Source organism: Pseudorasbora parva, chromosome 12, assembly GCF_024679245.1.
Source record: "Pseudorasbora parva isolate DD20220531a chromosome 12, ASM2467924v1, whole genome shotgun sequence".
Taxonomy (NCBI): domain Eukaryota; kingdom Metazoa; phylum Chordata; class Actinopteri; order Cypriniformes; family Gobionidae; genus Pseudorasbora; species Pseudorasbora parva.
The window spans coordinates 27992716-28016944 of record NC_090183.1 but is presented as its reverse complement, the minus strand read 5'-3'; the positions used below and the strand labels follow the sequence as shown (position 1 = coordinate 28016944).

At 36.5% G+C, this 24229-nt stretch overlaps 3 protein-coding genes across 6 annotated transcripts in view; 2 read left to right on the top strand and 1 right to left on the bottom strand.

Annotated features, from left to right (window-relative positions):
- Positions 1-106: 106 nt before the first annotated feature.
- Positions 107-8896, top strand: LOC137094247 (basic immunoglobulin-like variable motif-containing protein). Its single transcript, XM_067459679.1, has 10 exons — positions 107-210; positions 2664-3242; positions 4888-5017; positions 5096-5191; positions 5307-5411; positions 5953-6047; positions 6288-6420; positions 6973-7056; positions 7136-7232; positions 7311-8896. The coding sequence occupies exons 2-10, from the start codon at positions 2768-2770 to the stop codon at positions 7602-7604; spliced, it is 1509 nt and encodes a 502-aa protein (XP_067315780.1). The 5' UTR covers positions 107-210; positions 2664-2767; the 3' UTR covers positions 7605-8896.
- Positions 8846-14415, bottom strand: zgc:172121 (uncharacterized protein LOC337599 homolog). Of its 4 annotated transcripts, none has more exons than XM_067459686.1 (8): positions 14082-14415; positions 13919-13986; positions 10823-10995; positions 10632-10738; positions 10389-10550; positions 10046-10251; positions 9087-9160; positions 8846-9007 (listed from the first exon to the last, which is right to left on the bottom strand). In XM_067459686.1, exons 1-8 carry the CDS (start codon positions 14151-14153, stop codon positions 8946-8948), a joined length of 924 nt encoding a protein of 307 aa, XP_067315787.1. In that variant the 5' UTR covers positions 14154-14415; the 3' UTR covers positions 8846-8945. The 4 variants fall into 4 exon arrangements, with proteins under 4 accessions (XP_067315787.1, XP_067315788.1, XP_067315783.1 ...); XM_067459687.1 differs by having other exon boundaries at positions 10632-10735; XM_067459682.1 differs by having other exon boundaries at positions 8846-9160.
- Positions 14410-24229, top strand: part of nme7 (NME/NM23 family member 7) — a 51427-nt gene continuing 41607 nt past the window's right edge. The window contains exons 1-4 of the mRNA XM_067459680.1: positions 14410-14718; positions 19175-19276; positions 19362-19528; positions 22484-22594. Coding sequence (XP_067315781.1) covers positions 14716-14718; positions 19175-19276; positions 19362-19528; positions 22484-22594 — 383 coding nt within the window. The 5' untranslated portion in view covers positions 14410-14715. The remainder of the gene's footprint in view (positions 14719-19174; positions 19277-19361; positions 19529-22483; positions 22595-24229) is intronic.

The following is a 24229-nucleotide window of genomic DNA, read 5'->3' as shown; positions in this document are numbered from 1 at the left end:
TTTATAAAAACAGTCTTATCATTTATTCAATAAAACGGTGCACTGACATATAGACCGTTTAAATCCAATAAATGCAATATTTACAATTTATATGTCGTACAACACCCCTGTATTTGAGATTGGTAGAGCCCGTTAAAACAGCTTGGCAAGGCAGTCAAACAGAGAGCTCTCGCAGAGCAGTATATACATTATTCCTGCAAAATTGGCAAGGTATGTGTAGAGTGATTGTTTATTATTATTATTTTAATAACTGTTAAATAAATAAAGATAAATATTTGCGCTATGAACGCACATGTAAGGGTTAAATTCTTTCGAAGAGCCCATTGATGCTACATTGATGCTGCTTAGCTATTATTCATCTGTATTTGTTTATATTGTCTTCTCGGTGGTTTAAACTTACATTGCAGCGATTTATCTTACAATCTATTCCAAAAATAACGGCCATCATCGAATGATGACCTAAAGATGACAGTGTTGACGATGGTGATGTAACATAAGTGGAATTTAACCATGTGGTTGATCTTTATGATTAAAGGTCGATAAAGCTTGTCAGTTTCATCTACTAATAGCAATATCTGGCCTAGTGTAGGACTATATAATCATAAATAATCATGGAGATGGAGATAACACTCACACCACACCTTATTTCTCAAAAAAGGCACCACTTTTGTTTTGGTTACATGAATCAAGGCCATTAAATACTATTTATATTCAGGCATCGGTGTGGCATAACCAGGGACGATTTTGTAATCGTGATTCGTGATAAGAAAACGATACGAACAGATATTCACGACTGTTCTCTGACCCTCAAAAAATAATCACGGTTTTCACAAAATGATTGATAGATATGCTTGTTTCTTCGTTCTCCCACTTGGAAATCATGGAGTTGTCTGAAATTGTCATCATAGGTGTCTACTGTGAGAGACATAATCTAAATAAAAAAATCCAGAAATCACAAAATATGACTTTTTAAAAACTATTTATTTGTATGATAAAGCTGCAAATAAGTATTTGCACGTCTATCAGCTAGAATTCTGACCCTCAAAGACCTGTTAGTCTGCCTTTAAAATGTCCACCTCCACCCCACTTATTATCCTAAATTAGATGCACCTGTTTGAGGTCGTTAGCTGAATAAAGACACCTGTCCACCCCATACAATCAGTAAGAATACAACTATTCTAACATGGCCAAGACCAAAGAGCTCTCCAGTCAGTACAGACGCTGGCCGCCTTGATGCCCTACGCATCCTTACTTTATGATGCCCGCACGAGTCGCGATCACGTATTTGTTGATTGAGTGAGTGGGAGAAAATTTCCGTGGTGCCCCCCTCAGCACTTGGTGCGCTATGCGCAGCGCGTGGTGGGAGCGGCGGCACGGTCTCCAGTGACACTAGAGACAAAACTGTACACCTCCAACATGGAAATTGCCAAGCAGAGAAAAGGCTCCTGTTGGAGCAATCATTAAAAAAAGGAAGAAGCTAAACATGACTGTCAATCTCCCTCAGACTGGGGCTCCATGCAAGGTTTCACCTCGTGGGGTCTCAATGATCCTAAGAAAGGTGAGAAATCAGCACGGGAGGAGCTGGTCAATGACCTGAAAAGAGCTGGGACCACCGTTTCCAAGGTTACTGTTGGTAATACACTAAGACAAATGGTTTGAAATCATGCATGGCACAGAAGGTTCCCCTGCTTAAATAGCACATGTCCAGGCCCGTCTTAAGTTTGCCAGTGACCATTTGGATGATCCAAAGGAGTGATGGGAGAAAGTCATGTGGTCAGATGAGACCAAAATATAACTTTTTGGTCATAATTCCACTAAACGTGTTTGGAGGAAGAAGAATGATGAGTACCATCCCAAGAACACCATCCCTTCTCTGAAGCATGGGGGTGGTATCATCATGCTTTGGGGGTGTTTTTCTGCACATGGGACAGGGCGACTGCACTGTATTAAGGAGAGGATGACCAGGGCCATGTATTGCTAGATTTTGGGGAACAACCTCCTATCTTTAAGTTAAAGCATTGAAGATGGGTCGAGGCTGGGTCTTCCAACATGACAATGACCCGATGCACACAGCCAGGATAACCAAGGAGTGGCTCTGTAAGAAGCATATCGAGATCTGGTGTGGCCTAGCCAGTCTCCAGACCTAAACACAATAGAGAATCTTTGGAGGGAGCTCAAACTCCATGTTTCTCAGCAACAGGCTAGAAACCTGACTGATCTAGAAAAGATCTGTGTGGAGGAGTGGGCCAAAATCCCTCCTGCAGTGTGTGCAAACCTGGTGAGAAACTACATGAAACGTTTGACCTCTGTAATTGCAAATAAAGGCTACTGTACCAAATATTAACACTGATTTTCTCAGATGTTCAAATACTTATTTGCAGCTGTATCAAATAAATAGTTAAAAGATCATACATTGTGATTTCTGGATTATTATTATTTTTATAGATTATCTCCCTCACAGTGGACATGCAGCTGCAATGACAATTTCAGACCCCTCCATGATTTCTAAGTGGGAGCAAAATAGCAGGGTGTTCAAATACTTATTTTCCTCACTGTATATCTATATATGTGTATGTGTGTGTGTGTGTATGTGTGTATATATATTGGTCTTGATGTATATTATTTATCTATTATTGTACTTTCTTTCTTATTCTTAATTGTAGTTGGTGGATGAGATTTTTTTTTAGCTCTCTTCTGGGACCAAGCTGTCACAGCTGGAGTACACCTGTATCTTATTCTCTTAACCGTCATCCCAGTTCTCCGTTCAATGCCTAACACTGTGGAAAGTGAAGGCGCCAAGGTATCTGCTAGAACTGATCAGGAGGCTCCATCACGGACCCTGGGCAGAGAGGATGAGCGTGAGCGCAGCTTCCTGAGCCCGTTAGCGCGTGATGCGCTGCGGGTGCGACGTGCCTCCAGCGCAGAGCTCCAGCTTCCTTGGACCTGCCCTGTAACACACTCCCGAGAGAAATTCTATACCGTCTGCTCGGACTATGCGCTGCTTAACCGAGCCCGACCCGTCATCACATCTGAAGATGCTCCATCAACCAATCCAGATAGTGGGACATCATTAGTCAAGACCAACAGTGCAACCCACTCCCAGAGTCACTCAGGGGGAATAAGTGTGTCTTTAGATGGGAACTGTGATATGGAGGTTGTGACATCCAGCAACAAGCCTGTGCTGGCCTGGGAGATTGACACCTCTGATTTTGATGCAGTTTTAACCCGGAAAACCAGAACAAGTATGGGTCACTCTAAAATGATTACAGACATGCATACTGTTGACCAGGGGTTTTCAAATTGCATGGACAGTGAGAAAAAAATTGGCCGACAATAAAATTCCATATTAAAAGTTTTACATAAAAGTAAACATGCACTAAAATAACTGCATTTTATATACACTACTGGTCAAAAGTTTCAGAACGGTAAGATTTTACAAATGTTTTTAAAGAAGACTTTTCTACTCACCAAGGTTGCATTTGTTATTAGAAATACAAAAATTCTATCATATTGTGAAATATTATTAAAAAATAAAATAACTGTTTTCTAATTGAATATATTTTAAAATTTAATTTATTCCTGGGATGCAAAGCTGAACTTTGAGCAGCATAACTCCAGTCTTCAGTCTCACATGATCCTTAAGAAATAATTCTAATATGATGATTTACTGCTAAAAAAAAAAAAACATTTTTGATCATTATCAATGTTGAAACAGTTGTGTGTAAAAAATGTTTTAGGATTCTTTGATGAATAGAAAGTTCAAAAGAACAGTATTTATCTGAAATGTAAAGCTTTTGTAACATTATAAATGCCTATACTGTTACTTGATCAATTTAATGCATCCCTGCTAAATATACGTATTAATTTCTTTTAAGTTCTTTCCCAAAAAAAGAAAAAGAAAATTACCGACCCAAAACATTTAAATGGTAGTACAATGTTACAAAAGCTTTTTATTTCAGATAAATGCTGTTCTTTTGAATTTTCTATTCATTAAAGAATACGAAAAAAAAAAAAAAAAAAATCACAATTGTTTTAACATATATAATAATCATAAATGTTTCTTGAGCAGTAAACTATCATTATAGAATGATTTCTGAAGGATCATGTGACAGTGTTAATGATGCTCAAAATTTAGCTTTTCATCACAGGAATAAATTATATCTTAAAATATATTCAAATAGAAAACAGTTATTTTATATTTTAAAAAATATTTCCCAATATTACAGCTTTTTTGTATTTGTAATCTGTATACCACAGATCACCTTGAAGAATCCTTTGAAAATAATGTTCAAGCTTATTATGACAATTTCACACAATTTCACTATTAGTTTACTAAATTCACAATTAGTAAACTGATAGTGAAATCTGAATAAAAGTGATCAGGGTCATCAGGTTTTTAAATCTGCAAGCTATTGAGCAAAAATATGCCAAGGAAATGAGCTCATACTGACCATCTGCTGTGGTTTATGTAACTGCAGTGATGACCTCACTTACACAGTTGTGACATAGCTTTCACCTAATTAATTTGTAATTAATCCCGAGATTCAGAGTTTATAGAGAGAATGTATTAGAGGATGTGCCATCACTCATTGCCTGATCAAACAGAGTCTAGAATTGGTTAGACAATGAGATTACTGATCTGAGGAAAGAACACAGGGCAGAATAGCCATGCTCTCTACATATGTTTAAAGAAGCTTAGCTCCAAACTCTAGCTAAGCAATTATTCAGTGCATTTTATATATTCCAGTGAAAGATGGATTAAGTGAGTGTAAATTTGAACCAGCATGAGTCTAATATATTGTTAAAGGATTGTGTGTGTGTGTGTGTGTGTGTGTGTGTGTGTGTGTGTGTGTGTGTGTGTGTGTGTGTGTGTGTGTGTTTTCTCAGGTAATTTAAAGAAATCCAACTCTAAGAAAATAAAATCGTCTGACAGGCTTAGCAGAAACCTGCAAGATCTTCCACCACAAGCCTCTCTGGAGGAGATCAAACAGAGAAAAGTATTGGACCTCCGTAGATGGTAATACATTCAATACAATTGAATGAGAAATGAGCAAGTTTAACAATTGATTAACAACTATCCTCTCTGATGTTCAAGGTACTGTATCAGCCGACCCCAGTATAAAACATCATGTGGAATCTCTTCACTTGTCTCTTGTTGGAACTTTCTCTACAGTACTTTAGGTGCAGGCAGGTGGGTTGCTGAAATTTTAGGAGCAAAAACAGCACATTCATTTGATTTATTTTAAGACTTCTAATCTGGTCTGGTAGAACTTACAAAAAGTAACCTCTTTAATTGATTTGTTCAGTCTCCCCCCTATTTCTCAAGAAGAAGCCCTGAATATACTTGGTTTCCAGCCTCCGTTTGAAGATATCAAGTTTGGACCATTCACCGGCAATGCCACACTGATGCGGTGAGTTTACTGTAGTTTCTCAAAATGTTTTATCATACACTAATATACATTACCATTGAAAAGTTTGGGGTATGGAAATAAGTCTCTCCTGCTCACCAAAGTTGCATTTATTTGATTAAAATTGTTATAACAGCAATATTGTGAAATATTATTACGTTTTAAATATATTTTAAAATGCAATTTATTTGTGATTGCAAAGCTGAATTATCAGCAGCCATTACTCCAGTCTTTAGTCTCACATGATCCTTCAGAAATCATTATAATATGATGATTTGCTGTTTAAAAACATTTATTTTATGATCAACAGTGTTGAAAACATTTGTGCTGCTTTTGAACCAGTGATACATTTTTCAGAATGTTTTAATTAATTGAAAGGTTTTTTTAATAGAATTTTGTTTGACAACGTAAAAGTCACATTTGATCAATTTAATTGTATCCTTACTGAATAAAAGTATTAATTTCTTTATTAAGTTCTTAATCTCTTATATATTATACCCATAACTTTGATGTGTACAATGTGTATTTTTATATTTTGGTGCAGATGGTTCAGACAAATCAATGATAATTTTCGAGTCCGGGGATGCTCTTATATTCTGTACAAACCTCATGGGAAGCACAAGACAGCCGGAGAGACAGGTGTGTGAAGTCCGAATAATTTTTCATAAGAACAGAAGCTACAACAGCATATTGTTCTAGAAATACACTTTTGATATAGTTTGCTGTGGAGTCACTAGTAGTTCATATGTAATATCCAGTCTGATATTTCTCTAATCTTCTGTTTAGGTTTAGATATAGATATATCTGTTATAAATGAATATTATTCTGCTATGAAAATACTTCAGCTGCATATTTGTAGAGCATGTTTGTTCCTTTTAGCTGAGGGGGCGTTGCAGAAGGTGACGCAGGGACTCCGAGATGAATCCATGGCCTACATTTACCACTGTCAGAATCACTACTTCTGTCCTGTGGGCTATGAAGCTACACCACTAAAAGCAGCCAAAGCATACAGGTACAATATATATATATGTGTGTGTGTGTGTGTATATATATATATATATATATATATATATATATATATATATATATATATATAGTTTACATTTTTGAATGGCAGATTTTTAGGGTTTCAGTGCAATCCAAAAAGTTAGAATTTCTTCCAAAAAATATTTTTCAAGTAAATTTGTGAATGATCTTGTGACACTGTTAACTGAAGTAATGGCGGCTGAAAATTCAGCAATACCATTACAGGAATAAAACTTTTAAATGTTCTAATATTAAAGATTTTTTTATTAAATGCACACTTGGTGAGCTTAAGAGATTTCTTTTAAAAACAAAAAGTCTTACAGATTCTAAACTTTTGAACAGTAGCGTACAAGATCAACGAATGTAAGATTTAGGGATGATCTACCAAAAGTACAAATTTCATACTGACCCTGGGACATCCTTAATGCTGAGCACTGGCATTACAATATGAAAAGTGTAGAGAAAAAATATTAACCTTTACAAGACCCCTTTCTTCTAAATAAGAATTAAGCTCATTTTTTTTTGTTTTTTTTTACAGGGGGTCACTGCCACTTAATGAAATGGAACACTGGATTCTCATTGGCGAACCAAGCAGGAAACACCCTGCAATCCACTGTAAAAAGTATGGTTCATTTTATGGATTTGTAGTACTTGATAAAATTATAAATATGACATACACATTCTAACCTTTTTTCAATCAGATGGGCAGACATTGTGACGGATCTGAACACTCAGAACCCAGAATACTTAGACATTCGCCATACAGAGAGAGGCATTCAGTACCGCAAAACCAAGAAGGTAAGTGACTTGAGTATGGCGATGGTATGTCTACAATAATTTGGATATTATAATTGTTTCACAATGTGATTTTTATAGGTTGGAGGCAATCTGCATTGCATCATGGCCTTCCAGAGAGTGAACTGGCAAAAGTTGGGACCTTGGGCACTGAATCTGGAAAATCTGAGGCATGATCTCCACCATCAAGCTTCAGAACACAGAGGTCAAGCTGCGACAGAGGACGGTTCTGAGGAGCGAGCAGTCAAACGCCTGGGTAGGTCCCTTAGTACGGGGAACAAGTCTGACAATGCCTGGAAGCGTTTGTCCAACACAGCAGAGTACAGGCACAGAGGCTCTCCAGACAGTGACCTGGATGAAGACATAACTGACTAAATCTGAAGCGTCCAACTCTTCTCCTGAAGAGCCAATTGGGTTTCGACAGTTTAAAACAAGAATATTTATCTCTCCAGGTTGTTAGCAACAGTGAAAGGTTCGATATAATAGACGCGGTTGCAAGCCAAATGTTGTTGCGTAGTAGTTAACGTTCAGGGCTGGTAACAAAGTTTGATGGCCATAAGGAAGGAACCATGGGCTCTCATTGGGGATGTTCTTGTAATGTAATGCCACCCTTCCACAGCAATGTGAATCAAATTCCACAGGCATTGGTACTGTGAAAGTGACATGTGAAGGCCAAGTATGGTAACCCATACTCAGAATTAATCCTCTGATATAACCCATTACACACATTAGGATTAGTGAACACTCACGGCATACTGTGGAAACACCGGAGCAGTGGGCAGCCATTTTTGCTGTGGCGGTTAAGAGGTTAAGTCACATCCTTTAGGTCAAAAATGCATCACTCAGTCATTCCCTGCCAGTATTTAGAATCGAACCCACAGCCTTCTGGTTATAATTCTGTCTCTCTAACCATTAAGCCACAACTGCCCCATGGCAGGAATAAGATTAAAAATACTACATAATGGCTCTCCAAGAAGAGAATAAGTCACATCATGTATGTCAAAATGCTGCTTTGTTAAATGCTTTGTGGATAAATTAATCATTAAATAAATTGCTTTGCTTCATACATCGCTAAACTTTTTCCTGCAAAATTTTGCAGAAATTTGTGGCTGCACCTTAAGTGTACCAACCGCATTGAGTGGATATTTAATTTTCTGATCAATAGCATAATTTCATTAGTTATATCCTATTTGGTGAATATATATATGACAGTGATGGTAGATGATTGGAGGACGGTATGGACTTAAAAATGAATAATCTGCATAAAGTGCACGCACATAGGGAGATTGTTCTTTATGAAGACTGCTTCTATACACAAAATGGCTTTATTAGTGTAAGTCTAAAAAATACAAACAACGTTTTCATAAAGATATCACTGTTTAATAATGTGTCGGTGGATCATAATCAGGCTATTGTAAAGTGACAGCCCATTAAGATGGCGCTATCTTATTGTACATAGTAACAAGATTTAGAAGGATTACGATCACATTCTTTGTGAAACGCTGTGAGCTAAGATTGCATGATGTGCATTGCAATGTGTTCTTTCTTAAACACTGCAACATCTAATGTATGATGTTCAATGTCTAGTCATTACAAATCTCATACTTGTGTGAATCTAGTGTTGGTATTATTTTTATTTATAAATAAAATATTTATACACCTTCTTACACATCAGTGCATTATTTCATGGGCAACTAGATGTGAACCGTTTCATGGCTATACATGTAGTTGTTGCTTCAGTGCCGTTATATCAGCTGGACTAACACGGCAGCAGCCACCTGTTGACACAAATCTTGGTGAGTGTGTGCAACAGGAAAGAACAAGTCATAGCATTTACTGGTGCAATGCAATACCAACCAATCCACAAAGCCCCTTGTTCTTTCCAGTCGAGACTTAATTTGGCAAATGACGTCTGTTTTTCCGTTATCCATCTGAAATGGTTTCAGAACAGCTTCTTACACAATGAAACTATTGAGACAAATTGTGTCAGTTATGATCTAAGTAAATAAATTCAGGGTTACATATTTTGACCAATAATTTTCCATGATTTTGTACATGAACATTTGTGATTTACTGGATTTAAACCCTTTTTATTAGGGCCGGACTTTAACGCGTTAATTAAGATTAATTAATTACAGGACTTTAACGCGTTAATTACGCAAAAAAAAAAAAAAAAAATTAACCACACTTATTTTTGCACCGCGGAACGTTTTTAATGAATGAGTTTCGACGGACCGATTATACTGGAACACCAACTAGCGAGTCACGTCACGACAACAACAAACCATAGTGAACATGAACAAAGACGCTGATGAGACCGTATACATATCTGTGGATGAGACCGCTTTGCTTGGCCCCGTGGATGGGAAATGTTGTTTTAAAAAACGAAAGGATGGAAGCGTCGACAAGAGGATGGTTGTGTGCAAGCTATACAACAAGGAATTTGCGTTTCACCGCAGCACATCGAGCCTCAAATATCACAAATATGCTTTTGCTACACTTAATGGCAAACATTGCAATGGTCTGCTGGACTGAAATAAATAAACAATATTTAAAATAATTACATAAAGATTACATTCACAAATAGCTATTTTTAAGATATGAAATTGACTCAAAACTAAGTCCATGTCTTTTTAGGTCTGGAAATGTAAATGTTAAGATCCTATTTTTAATTTAATTTTACATTTAATTTTCAATTCCAAATGTAAAATGTTTCACAAATGTTGGAACCCTGTTAATTTAATTAAACAGCTGAAAAGCAAAAAAAAAAAACAGATGGTAATTGTAAGTGAGGAGTTGTTGGTGTATTGTCTCACCCGGTCTTGGGGTCCCATCTCTCTCCACTGTTAGGATAGACCACCCAGCTCAATTCTGCTTTCTTGTGTGGCTTGGCTGACTCTAAAAGCGGTTTCACCAAAGAAGCGGGGCAACAGTTCACCCCCACAGCAACCAGCTGTGTGGACCTACAGGCCACCTGAACTGCCTCAGAAAACCTCCTCCCACTTGAAATATTATGAATGTCCTGAAACACACTCTCAGTTGTTTTAATCTAAATATAAATGGTTGCAAGTGTGTTATGAATGCAATTTGTCATTGCTTATCATATATATGTGCTGTATTTATTATTCAAGGAACGATTATCCAATTGATATCACTCACCTTACAGGAAAAGGAAAGCCAGGCTTTAGTTTCGGGAAATTCTTTGAGTACTTCCACCAAAGCCTCCGCCTCTTTGAGACCTGGAATGGTCTCCATGGCAACAAGATCAGCTCCAGCTTTTACTAAGCACTGGATCTGTGGACGATGCCAGTCTTTCAACTCCTAAGACAAAAGAGAAAACATGCACTTGATATTCTTGTGAGGTGGCAGCTTGGGCAGGCAAAGAGCTTTATATTGCATTACCTCCAATGTCATCTTTTCCTCATAGGCCCCTGTGTACTCTGACCCATCATGTAGAAACGCCCCATATGGACCCACCGAGCCTGCAACCAAAGGCTCTTTCCTGTCTTCTATGGGGATATATTCATTTTAGATTTTGTGTAGCATAAACTAGATCAAATTAATGATTTAACAGAAGTTAGACTTGCACACACCTGATTCGGGTGAGTGAGACATGAACTCACGTACTGTCTCTTTTGCCAGTTGAACCCCTGACATCATCATCTGCTGCGCTTCCTCGGGCCGGAGACCAAGATATTTCACAAAGCCCTCAATGCTGGCCTGATAGGTGGCAGTTGTTATGACATCGGAACCGCTTTGAAGAAATCTTTTAAAAAAAAATCAGACCAGTCATTCATCAAATATTAAATAGGCTAGTTCTGGTCATAGAATAGAGGCATACAGAAATACCTAATAACAGAAAAGATTAATAAATTACAGTAAGCGTTTTTTGAAAGAAGCCTCCTATGCCTACCGAGGCTGCATTTATTTGATTGAAAATATAGCAAAAATACTAATGTTGTGAAATAGTATTAAAACTTTCTAATAACTATTTTCTAATATATTTTCAAATGTATTTTATTTCTTTGATGGCAAAGCTGAATTTTTAGCAGCCACTACTCCAGTCCTTAAGAAATTGCTCTAATATGTTGATTATTATCAATATTGAAAACAATTGTGCAGCTTAATATTTTTTTTTATTTTTCGTTTTTATTATTTGATGAATTGAAAGTTTGGAAATAAATTTGAAACCTTATATAAGTATAATATATCCATTGTACGATTAATCAGAAGGTAAGATTTTATAACAGATGTTGTAATAAAGCCATCAGGCTTTGACCTAGTCCAGCAGATACACACAGATCAGGCATAACATTATGATGATTATGATTATGATCCTAATGTTGTTTTGGTCTCAGCCCTGACCTGTCGAGGCATGGACTCCAATAGACCCTTAATCTGTGCTGTGGTATCTGGCACCAAGATAATAGCGGCAGATCCTTTAAGTCCTGTAAGTTGCGTGGTGGGGCCTCCATGGATCGGACTTGTTTGTTTAGCACATCATTACTTAATCGAAATTAATCGCATTTTAATTGCATATAAATATTTGACCTGAGAACAGTGAGAAGTAATTTTTCACATGGATTTTTAGTATACCATTGAATAATGACTGAATACATAAGCTTAATCAACAAAATATTGTTTATTTGCAATGTTTTTGCAATTTTTTGTACATTGCAATGTTTGCCATTAAGTGTAGCAAAAGCATATTTGTGATATTTGAGGCTCGATGTGCTGCGGTGAAACGCAAATTCCTTGTTGTATAGCTTGCACACAACCATGCTCTTGTCGACGCTTCCATCCTTTCGTTTTTTAAAACAAAATTTCCCATCCTCGGGGCCAAGCAAAGCGATCTCATCAGCTTCTTTGTTCATGTTCACTATGGTTTGTTGTTGTCGTGACGTGACCCGTGAACGCTAGTTGGTGTTCTAGTATAATCGGTCCGTCGAAACTCATTCATTGAAAAACGTTCCGCGGTGCAAAAATAAGTGTGGTTAAAATTGTTTTTTTTTTTTTTCGTAATTAATCTTAATTAACACGTTAAAGTCCCGTAATGAATTAATCTTAATTAACGCGTTAAAGTCCCGGCCCTAATATAAATATATATATATGGGCTGTGCAATATATCAAAATATTGCAAATGTACATATCGCAATATGCATATCGCAACTGCGCGCAATATCTGAATTATTTGAATAGGCTCTTTATAGAGCAGCAGAAACGCAACAGACATTCGTCAGCGGCTGTGTGTGCGGATATTCACCTTTTGCAGTTCCATGCGGCATGCGCTCAGATAATAATAATAATAAAATAAAATAAAATAAAACTTGTATCGGCCCCAAAGTGCATCGGCCCACCAGGAAAATGCCTGTTATGCCAGATAACCAGTCCAGCCCTGGTTGTTATAACTATATATTACCAAGTCAAGCAAAGACTTTTTGGTATTTAAATATCTGCATTACATTTTTTGTTTGTTTACATTGATGTTAAAATGATATTGTCATATTTGTGACAAATGCTTGGTAAAACACTGCTGGTCACTTTCAGTTTTATTCACTTATCATTCTGACTGAGTTTTAAAAAATATTTTTCAAATATAATTTAAATGATATACTAATGATTTTACAGACCAATAGCAACATTGTATCGCATATCGCATTTTTCTTCAATGTCACACAGCCCTAATATATTATATACATATATATATACAGTACAGGCTAAAAGTTTGGACACATTACTATTTGTAATGTTTTTGAAAGAAGTTTCTTCTGCTCATCAAGCCTGCATTTATTTGATCAAAAATACAGTTTTTTTTATATTGTGATATATTACAATTGAAAATAATTGGTTTTCAATTTATTATACTTTAAATGATCATTTATTTCTGTGATTGCAAAGCTGAATTTTCAGTATCATTCCTCCAGTCTTCAGTGTCACATGATCCTTCAGAAATCATTCTAATATGATGAAAAACAAAAAAGAAGCAATTTTTTAAAAAATAGAAAACTTTTGTCACAACAATATACACTACTGGTCAGTAATTTGGGGTTTCTTTCTTTTTTTTTAAATAAATCAATAATTTTATTCAGCAAGGCTGTGATAAATTGATAAAAATGTATAGTTAAGGAGATTTATATTTGAAAATATGTTTTTATTTTGAATAAATGCAGTTCTTTTGAACCTTTTATTCATCAAATATATTAGGCAGAAGAACTGTTTACAACACTTATAATAAATCAGAATATTAGAATGATTTATGAAGGATCATGTGATAGACTGGATGTCACATGCTGAAGACTGGAGTTATGATCAGCTTTGCATCACATAAATAAATGATAATTTAAAGTATAATAAATTGAAAACCAAATGTTTTAAATTGTAATAATATATCACAATATTTAAAAAAAAAAATATTTTGATCAAATAAATGCAGGCTTGATGAGCAGAAGAAACTTCTTTCAAAAACATTACAAATAGTAATGTGTTCAAACTATTGGCCTGTACTGTGTGTGTGTGTGTGTATATATATATATATATATATATATATATATATATATATATATATGTATATATATATATATATATATATATATAAGCAACATGTTAAAACATATTTTACATTATCCAATATAACACTTCGTGCACTGCTTAACAACCAGGGACAGAACATTATGACGCCTGTAAATTACCTGTAATGTACGTCCTTAATAGCCTGCGGGTTTGTTTGCAGAAGCCTCGCACTCCACAGTGGATCTCCCTGCAAATACAATATACCGGTATGTGTGAATAAACTTTGTGATTAATGACAAGCGAATTCACAAATTAGTGAAGTAACGTTATGCGTAATAGTACCTGTAATTGAAACCCACTTGCTTCAAGTTCTGTTGAAAGACCTCCATCTAAAATAAATAGACTGGGATCCATTTCAACTGTTGTGGTAAGTGAAAATTCGTCCAAATATAAACCTCATCTACAGAGTAAATTACTTTTAAAACGTTTTAAAACGACCGTTGTCTTATATTGTGTTAGGTTTGCCAAATTTGAAGCTAAACCTAATTTTAAAAGCAAGTTAAATTGTAGCCGATAGCTTGAAAATTCAAGAGACAAGAGCTCCTACTAATACAGAAGCAAAACTACTGTCAAAGTCCACACCATAACAAACCCATGTGCCAGTGTCAGTTGGCGGTAAAAGGTCAGAAACGACTACTTCCGGGTTACAGTATACAATCGCTCAAGCAAACTATTCGTTCCCTAAGCGTGTATATTCACGTGTAGACTTTAATTATCGTAGTCAGCCGAATGTTAAAACACTACGGAATATGGTTACAGTTCACATAAGATATGTTTAACTATTTTATTTGGCGGTAGCCGTTTGATGTTGTTGCTATGGTGATGGAACTTAACAGCGAGGCTAAAGGAAGACAATCAACCGTCTGTTAAACAACAATCAACAAACATTATCTTTCCTATTATAATTAATTCAGACATGGTAAGTAAATGTTTTTGTTTTTCCATTCTTAAGATGTGCGTAATGAGAACTGAACTCATGAACGATGAATGCTTGTTGTGTTTTTTTTTGTTGTTGCTTTTTAACTATGTTATTTTTGTTCTACTGAAAGAAATAACAATCAATGTCATTATCAAGTCACATAATCTACTGAGATGTGTTGTGTTCACTAAATATAAACTATAACATGTAACGTCTCATAACGTAAACTGTAATCTGGTCTGTTATAGAGCGGTCCTAGCATGTGAAAGTTAATAGCATATTGGCTGTTTAAACCCCAATTAAATGGAGACACTTCATAATTAGTTAAAAAATAAAACAATAATTAATAATAAATCATTTGTAAACTCATTTTTGGCGTCTTGAATGCTCTCATTTGATATGCCACTAGATGTCAGTATTAGCCTTCATAAGGAAGGTTGAAATTAAAGACCCCGTTCAATCAAAAGCTTTAATGTCATTTAGTGGATAATATGCTTTTTTAGTGTCATTTGCACAACAATCTAAACTTTGTTATTCTGTGGGTAACAGGATACTTTGATGATCATTTTCTTGCTCTGCTGTACTCCTACGCTATGTTTATTTTCCAATTGGCATTCTGTCTCCTTAAGTAGTGTACATTGATCCATCTCCATGCAGACAGCATGAAATGTTTGCAGTGATAGCATAGAGCAACAGCAGGTGTCTGAGAAAGTCTCAGCTTTCAAGAAAGGCTATGAGAGGAAAGCCCTTTTTTTATGGTGTTAGAGGTGGCAGATAAGCCCAGCTATATCTAGTTCAATCTGGCCAGGATCATTAACCAACAGACCCGTGATTTTGTTGTGGTGGAATGTTCATTTAGATCCACTTGCCCCCTCAAACTGCTTTCAATCCTGCGGTACATACTCACATAGGGTTTTTATTACACTTCCCCCTAAGAACAACATATAGGGTGTACTTTTTTGTGCTAAAATTAGCAAAAAAGCGTTCCTTCTTGCTTATTTCACATACAGATGTCCTCAGGTAACTTTGGCCCAGGCAGAATGTGGATATATAATAGCTCTCATTTTGCACAAAGCTGTAGGGGGTCACTACCCGCAGAATCTTCCCCACTTATTTTGGTGAAATGCCATAAAACTCCTCCTCTTGAACATGAAAATGTAGGCTTAGTGTTTTATTATAAGAGCTGTTTTTGTCATATTGTCAAAAACAGATTTGACTACTTTTTGTCTTGTTTTCCAGTACAAAAATCGATACATTCTTAAATCATAAAATATCTGTCAATGGGGTGAGAAAAAAACCTTAGATTTGTAAAGCCTTGCATATGAATAGTTTATTAAACCTTTAGAAAAAATACATATACTAGTTGTCACTCTATATCTAATATATCTTAGTATGATATGTAAATGCTGTGATCAGTTTTTATCGTGGGAGGAAAAAACACATAATGCAATGAAATGCAACAATGATTCAGTGATGTACAAATAAACATTCCTCAAAAGCCTGATTTATCCTATTTGATACTCACATTTTAACATGATTGATCTAAAAATGATATATGGATAATCAAGTAAACCTAAGTTGCTTCAGTCCATTAAGGGTTCTTCTTAAAATAAAAACTGCAAAAAGGCAAATTTACCATTACCTAAAGAGAGACATTTTTAGAATTACTAAAGAATTACTTTAAAAGAAAAAAAGCTATCAATCAGAGTGCAGAAGTTATGTAGTAGATTGTGTACAATGTTATTTTTCAGCAAAGTTTTGATCATGTTGATTATTTAGACTTTAGGTAGACATTTTTAGAAAATGTACAGAATACTTTATATGGTTAATCACATTTATTTTACTTACTCCATTGAGAGATGTTTTTCTTGATTTGAGAATAAATGGATTTTTTGCATTAAAACAAGACTTAATATCTGGCAGTCATTTTCTTTAAGTAAATGTATATTGATTTAATTTTTTTTAGAAATTAGTAAGGAAACACAAGATTCAAATGACATAAGCAAGAACACTTATTTTGTGTCAAATGTTTAATGCTTATTGCTGCCAAAAAATCTTCACATTTATATTTACATCTTGTTGACTGGTATAAGGTCTCAGACATTAGGCGATACCTACTGATAACACTCTAAATATCATAATATGACCCTAAATAGAGTCTTGAGATGTGTTTTATGGCTTTTCAGGCCTGTGCCTTAATGTATTCTTGTACAAAGAAGGCTGTTCTTTCTCAGTATTATCTCTGTCACAGCTGACTGAGAGGTAAAAATAGCCCTTGTTTGGGGAAGAGGCCCTGTTAGATTCAAGACAGACCGCTCAATTACGTTAAAAGGATTCTCTCATTGAGTCTGTGAGGAATGAGGAATAAGGAAACATTTGTGTTATGCTGTAGATGCACTAATGCTCTGTTGTTAAATTAGTTTAGATAATGTGATGCTATGTTAGCCCTCAGTGTTGACATGTTGCCTTCCTCTATGAATTATCGAGCATGTGGCCCGAAGGATGGATGGCATAGTGCCTAGAAATGCAACATCAAATCACTGCCGTTCTAATACTGAAGATGATTATCTACCAGTTATTATGTCAGTTATTATAAATATTAATAACTTGATGTGAGTTACTGTTGTATGGCTTCTCTCATTTGCTTTACCTTTTGACGATGTCCACTGAACAACAGAAATACTTTCTCATCACTTTGCAGCTTGTGCGCTCAGTTACATGCCCCTCAATCACGTGTGCCTGTTCTATGAATTTCACCCACGAGGTGGCGCTCTGCAGGGGACAGTGATCACACCATCATGCTAGCTCTCCATGTTTTGTTCAAGGGCACCTTTCAGTTGGTATCAAGGTGAAATGGGCTACTTAATAGTGGAACAACAGTAACACTGTGTCTGTGATTTTGAAAGTTTATTTTAAAAATGTATATGGGCAATCCTAATATGCGTACTAATCACTATTCTATGCCATTTTGTAGTATAAATAGTATGAGTAGTGTGTTTACCCTAAAAATTACAACAACAACAAGTGCACTTTTGTTTGGTTTTGTCAGACATGGCTGGATACAACAAAATCTCCATTCATTATTATTTTATTAATATGGAAGAGTTTTTTTATTGCTTATTATTTATTGTCCGATAAGGAAATTGTATTAAAGGAACATGGCGACTTTTTAGGACTTATTACCTTATTCACCGTATCCCCCAGAGTTAGATAAGTCCATAAATGCCATTCTCATCTCAGTGTGTGCCATAACTCTGTCTGACGCACCCACTGCTAGCCTAGCACAACGGCTGGAGGTAAATGGCTCCATCTAGCCTAATGTGAAAGCCTGAAGTGAAAAAATAACGCCAACATTCTCCTATTTATATGTTGTGATGTCTATACTTACATAATGTACTTAGACTGATGGAAAATTAAAAGTTTTGCTTTTCTAGACCAATATGTCTAGGAACTACACTCTCATTCCTGCATAATAATCATTGCCCCACTGCACCCATGGTACGGCAGCAAAGTTCCATGATTATTACGCAGGAATGAAAGTATACAAAGTATAAATCACAACATGTAAATAAGAAAATGTTGGCGTTATTTTGTAACTTATTGAGCATTAGGCTAGATGGAGCCGTTTACCTCCAGTCTTTGTGCTAAGCTAGGCTAGCGGTGGTTCACCAGACAGAGTTATGGCACTGCGATGAGAATGGTATGTATGGCCTTATATAACTCTGGGGGTACGGTAAAAATAAGCTAAAGTCTCAAAATGTCGGCATGTTCATTTAAGGTTTTAGGTTGTTTCGTTTATTTTATTTTATTTTATATTGTATTATTGTGTTTTTTTTTTGTTTTTTTTTTGCTTTGCAGACACGGCTGGACACAACAACAAAAAATCTATTGAATTATTCTGTTAATATTGAAGAGCGCTTTTATTGTCGCTTTATCACTTTGAGCCTTGTTAGGTTGTAGTATTAGTAAGTAAAGGGCCATTCTAAAAATTATTGGGACAATTTTAATTCCGTCTTCGCCAGGTCTCATGAGTAAAAGCTATATAGCAAAGGCCCTTCCTCCTCACAGGGCCCACAAACATTTTTGGGTTCAGTGTTCCAATGACAACATTTGGATTTCTAATATATATTACCGATCATATTGATAATTACATTCTATATTTGTGCAGCCCAAATGTTTGCGCAAGCGTGTATTACGTGATTTTTGAAGCAGTAGTTCCAGCAGCTGTATTGTGGCTCCCCATTTGCAGTGATGCTCCCCAGGGAATCAGAAGGCTGGATCAAAGTCTGAACCCTTGACTCAGCATGTTAACCGTCCCAGCTGCCTGTCTGTATTTTGAGGGTCAGAACACGGCTGTTGTGACTCCCTGTACAAGCGAGAGGGTCAGATCAGTGACATTCCCCTGCTGGGCCTGGCTTGACTATGTGTTTTGTTGTGTCTGTTGTGTTATACACAGGAGGAACGCTTTGCCTTTCTGGCTGAGTGGTACGACCCCAGTGCTGCTCTGTTGCGACGATACCAGCTGCTCTACTACCCTAAAGATGGATCTGTGGAGATGGTGCGTTCCTATACTCAGATTTCAGCGCCTGACCTTCAGCTATGTTTGAGCTTTGTCCCTTCACATGAATGTTTCTCTTATACAGTTTGATATGAAAAATCAGCGTACCTTCCTACGGAGGACCAAGTTTGATGAGCTTCATCCAGAGGACCTGTTTGTTGGCAACCGAGTAAACATATTTTCACGGCAGCTGAACCTCATAGGTTACGGGGATCAGTACACAGCCAACAAACTGGGCAGTAAGAAAGAGAGGTACTTTATTCGTGAACCCCACTGCTGAGGCAAGACCTCTCTTATTAGTCACAAAAATACAGCCTTAAAGGGTTAGTTAAAGAGATTTACTCATCCTCATGTCTTTCTAAACCTCTGCTTTCTTTCTTTCATTTAATTCAGTTTAATTCAAGCTTATTTATTAAGGGCTTTTTACAACACATTGTTTTACAGCAGCTTAAAAGTTTCATTGTTACAATTAGGAAGTATTCTGTTATCAGCTATGGATGAGTATCTCAAAGTAATTTCCATTTGGGAGTGTTTTACAGCTATTAGATAATACATGTCATACGATTAGTTAGTGTCATTTACAACCCTAATTACAGAAAACTTAGGACAGTGTGTGAAATGCAATAAAATATGTACTGTGGTCAGATGAGTCCACATTTCAGCTCGTTTTTAGGAAAAAATAATTTTTCAGTCCCAAAGACGAAAGGAACCATGCAGACTTTCATCAGCGACAGGTGCAAAATAACCATCTGTCATGGTATGAGGTGCATCAATGGAAACGGCATGGGTTACTTGAATATATGGGTTACTTCCATTGATGTGGAGGCATATATTGGGATTGTAAAGGGACATACTGCCATCAAGATGCCATCTTTCCTGGGAAGGCAATGCCAGACTTTGCCAGGCCTCATTCTGCACATGTGACAACAGAGTGGTTTCGCAGCCACTCTTCACCATAGAGTGGATGTGCTTAACTGGCCGGTCGGCAGTCCAGATCTGTTTCCTTTTGAAAATGTATGGCCCATCATGAAAAGGAAAATCAGACAATGATGACCACAGACTGTTGAGCATCTGACCTGTATTAGGCGAGATTGGCAAAAATTCGACTTTCAGAACTGCATTAGTATCCTCAATTCCCAAATCATTAAAAAGTGTAATTAAAAGGAAAGGTGTTATGACACTGGGGTAAACATGCATCTGTGAGTTCGTTGCAGCCATGAAAAATCTAAATTTGTCAATGTTTAACTTTTGTCCCAACTTTCATGGAAATAGTGCTATAATTAAACAGACACAATGAACATATTAGGCAGGGATTACAGCTTGTGCTCCCAATGATTACAGTATTATATAAGAATATTACACACTATATAGCCAAAAGTTTAGGGACACCCCTACAAATCATTGAATTTAGTTCCAATCACTTCCATGGCTAAAGGTGTATAATCAAGCACCTAAGCATGCAAACATTTGTGAAATAATCTCTCAGGAGCTCATTGATTTCAAGCATGGTGCAATGTCAGATGCAGTGGTGTAAAGCACGCCGCTACTGGACTGTGGCAATGTGACGGACAAGTCTGGGTTTGTCGGTTGCCAGGAGAACGGTACTTGCCTGACTCCACTGTGCCAAGTGTGAAGTTTGGATGGGGGATTATGGTGTGGGTGTTGTTTTTCAGGGGTTGGGCTTGGCCCTTTAGTTTCAGTGAAAGGAACTCTGCATACCAAGACATATAGGACAGTTTGGAGATGGCACCTGTCTGTTCCAACATGACTGTGCACCAGTCAAGCAAGGCCTAAAAAGACATGGATGAGCATGTCCATGATAAACACCTGATAACGACATGAATGTTATGTTTCCATGGCTGCGATGTAACATTTATTTGCAAACCTATTATTTATTTTGTAAATAAAGCATTGTGGTTCACTCCTATCATAATATTCAAGTAAAACAGCATTCACATATAAAAAAAAATGCTGCTCAGCCACCGCATTGGCACAGACCTAGACCACCACGGTGGTAAAAAAAAATGCCACCTTCACAGCCCACATTTTGTCATTATTCACTGATAATCTTCCCCTCCACTAAGCTGTTAACCACTGCAACAGGATCGTTGAGTTACTCCCTCATTGAATCGAACTGAACCGAGACAGTCCGAGCTTGGAACGCCATGAAGGGGAATCTGTTTTTTGATGAACTATTCCTTTAAACCAAATCATCACAAGACATTTTAATTATCTTCTTCATTTGGAGTGATGAATAGCGTCTTGTTTGTCAAAAGAAAAAAGTCATTAACAGTCTTTTTCTTTTCTTTTTTCCTGTGTCCACTTCTCCTCAAACACCTGCTAATGTAATTTTTATAACGTGAAGATGAGCTGCTGTGCCCCCTGATATTAAAAATCACTGAACAATGATTACTGCTCTAATGAATCAGCTATTCCTGTTATATCAATCATATTAACACAATTTCCCACTGCTCTTTCTCCTGTGTGATTCATGGTAGTTTGCCATGAATATAAATTTGGGTTGTATCACAGAGGGACAGACTCAATATGCTATCCTTAAAGTAAACTTAAACTGACTATTTATTTGACTGACCGCCACAGTATCATATCTAGTACTGTGACAGCAACTTTATCTAATATTTAGGGGAAATTTAAAAGATTAAAGATTTCCTTTTTAAAGAAATTCTTTAAACACTGTATCAGATTTTAACCAGATATTATGATCCATTTGATGATAACTTGATGAAACATTTATTTGATTTTCAGTGATTCATTAATATTTATCAAGCAGCCTTTTTAAAGTCACAGCAGCAGTGGTTGCTTTGAGATAGAAGCCATTTGCTGTGTTTTACGTTGTCATTGTTTAAGCGCTTTAATAATATATTAACAAGAGCTAAACATTCATGGTGCTGAATAGCTGCAATATGTACATTATTTCTTTATCTTTATAATTATTGTACTAGGTAAAAACACTAACATATTTGCCTCATTTTATATATTTCTCAAAAACTTTCTTCCCCTATAAATCTCAAAACATAGTCTGTGCTACAAAATATTAAATATATAGGGTTTCAAAATGTAATGTCTCCTGGCTGTTTCTACTTTGGTTCAATTATGACACATCTCTAACTTAAAATACTGATTTGCTTTCTACTTGGTTACTATATTTGAATACTAATGTGTATATCTGTTTTGTGTCTTCTTCAGGACTTTAGCTATGATTAAGCCAGATGCTGTCACTAAAATTGGTGACATTATTCAGATGATTTATGATGCCAACCTTATCGTCACCAAAGCCAAAATGACCAAGCTTACATGGTAAGATATTTATGTTTTAATAAATAGACTTATTTAAAAATGATGAAACTGGCACCAGTCCTTCAGCAAATTTTCACTCTACAAGAAAATGATTCAGTTTTAAAGTAACCCAAGAGTAAATTCTCGGAAATGGTAATGGGCGGATTTGACCAGTTCACATGTTCATGTAAAAAAATATATTACAGCGAAAATCATGCACCGCAGTGCTTGCTCTATACATTAACCTGGCAAAGGCATACACTTGTCCTTCTCTGAGCACCTGACCATTTTTAGCACAGACAGATCAGGTCAAAAATGAAAGATTTTGCACACTCTGTGTTCTATATTCTGAAGCAATTTACAATGTAAGACTTGCAAAGTGCAGAGCATCTCATTAGTGGCTGCCTTTGCACAGTACCAAGCGTGGATTATATTCACAGCACAATGCAGTAATTATTAACTGAGGTTGTGAGAAGGAAGAGTGTAAGAGAAAAGAGGCAGTGTTTAAAGCTACAGACATGATTTCTTTGGCCTGTTTTGTTAAGATTTGTTTATGATTTTAATAATGGTGGTAATAGGGACACTGGAAAAATAAAAATTACAGATCTGGGCTGCCAGCACAAAGACTGTGTGTTCAGTCGCAGGGAGAAGTGACCCAAGTTACTGAATCACAATTTTTTTTTCAAGTAAAGTTGGGCCCCTGAGCAAATCAGCCCTGATTTTTTTTTCCACAGCATTTGTGGTTAAGAGTAAATCTGAGGACATTTCTGGTAATTTCACAGTAAAGTGGGTTCATAAATACAAATGCTGGTAATAAAGGACACAAACCAAAATGAGTCATGCAAAGCAGAGACCTTCAAAATATAAAATTAAGTTAACTTCAACCAAGGCTAAAACCAGCTAAATGTATTATTGTCTCTCCCACTTACATGGGAGCCTCATTAGAAGCCAGGTTATCCCGGTATATTTTTCTGTTGATATGAAAAATCGGGAGCATTTAGCAATATAGCAGGTGAATTATGTAGATGATGTATACAGGTTCTTCTCAAAAAATTAGCATATTGTGATAAAGTTCATTATTTTCCTTAATGTAATGGAAAATAAAAAAAATTCCAAATTAATGTAATTTAATGTAAAAATTGGCACTGCTGAGGTGTTCTGGAGGCCCAGGATGCTTCGATAGCGGCCTTAAGCTCATCCAGAGTGTTGGGTCTTGCGTCTCTACACTTTCTCTTCACAATATCCCACAGATTCTCTATGGGGTTCAGGTCAGGAGAGTTGGCAGGCCAATTGAGCACAGTAATACCATGGTCAGTAAACCATTTACCAGTGGTTTTGGCACTATGAGCAGGTGCCAGGTCGTGCTGAAAAATGAAATCTTCATCTCCATAAAGCTTTTCAGCAGATGGAAGCATGAAGTGCTCCAAAATCTCCTGATAGCTAGCTGCATTGACCCTGCCCTTGATAAAACACAGTAGACCAACACCAGCAGCTGACATGGCACCCCAGACCATCACTGACTGTGGGTACTTGACACTGGACTTCAGGCATTTTGGCATTTCCTTCTCCCCAGTCTTCCTCCAGACTCTGGCACCTTGATTTCCGAATGACATGCAAAATTTGCTTTCATCCGAAAAAAAGTACTTTGGACCACTG

Coding starts and splice junctions, on each gene's coding strand:
- zgc:172121 (XM_067459682.1), bottom strand. CDS start 14,153: ATGGATCCCAGTCTATTTATTTTAGATGGAGGTCTTTCAACAGAACTT. Junction 13,987..14,081: donor CAAGTGGGTTTCAATTACAG/GTACTATTACGC, acceptor TTGTATTTGCAG/GGAGATCCACTGTGGAGTGC. Junction 10,252..10,388: donor GGCTTTCCTTTTCCTGTAAG/GTGAGTGATATC, acceptor AGTGTGTTTCAG/GACATTCATAATATTTCAAG.
- LOC137094247 (XM_067459679.1), top strand. CDS start 2,768: ATGCCTAACACTGTGGAAAGTGAAGGCGCCAAGGTATCTGCTAGAACT. Junction 5,018..5,095: donor GTATTGGACCTCCGTAGATG/GTAATACATTCA, acceptor CTGATGTTCAAG/GTACTGTATCAGCCGACCCC. Junction 7,233..7,310: donor AGTACCGCAAAACCAAGAAG/GTAAGTGACTTG, acceptor TGATTTTTATAG/GTTGGAGGCAATCTGCATTG.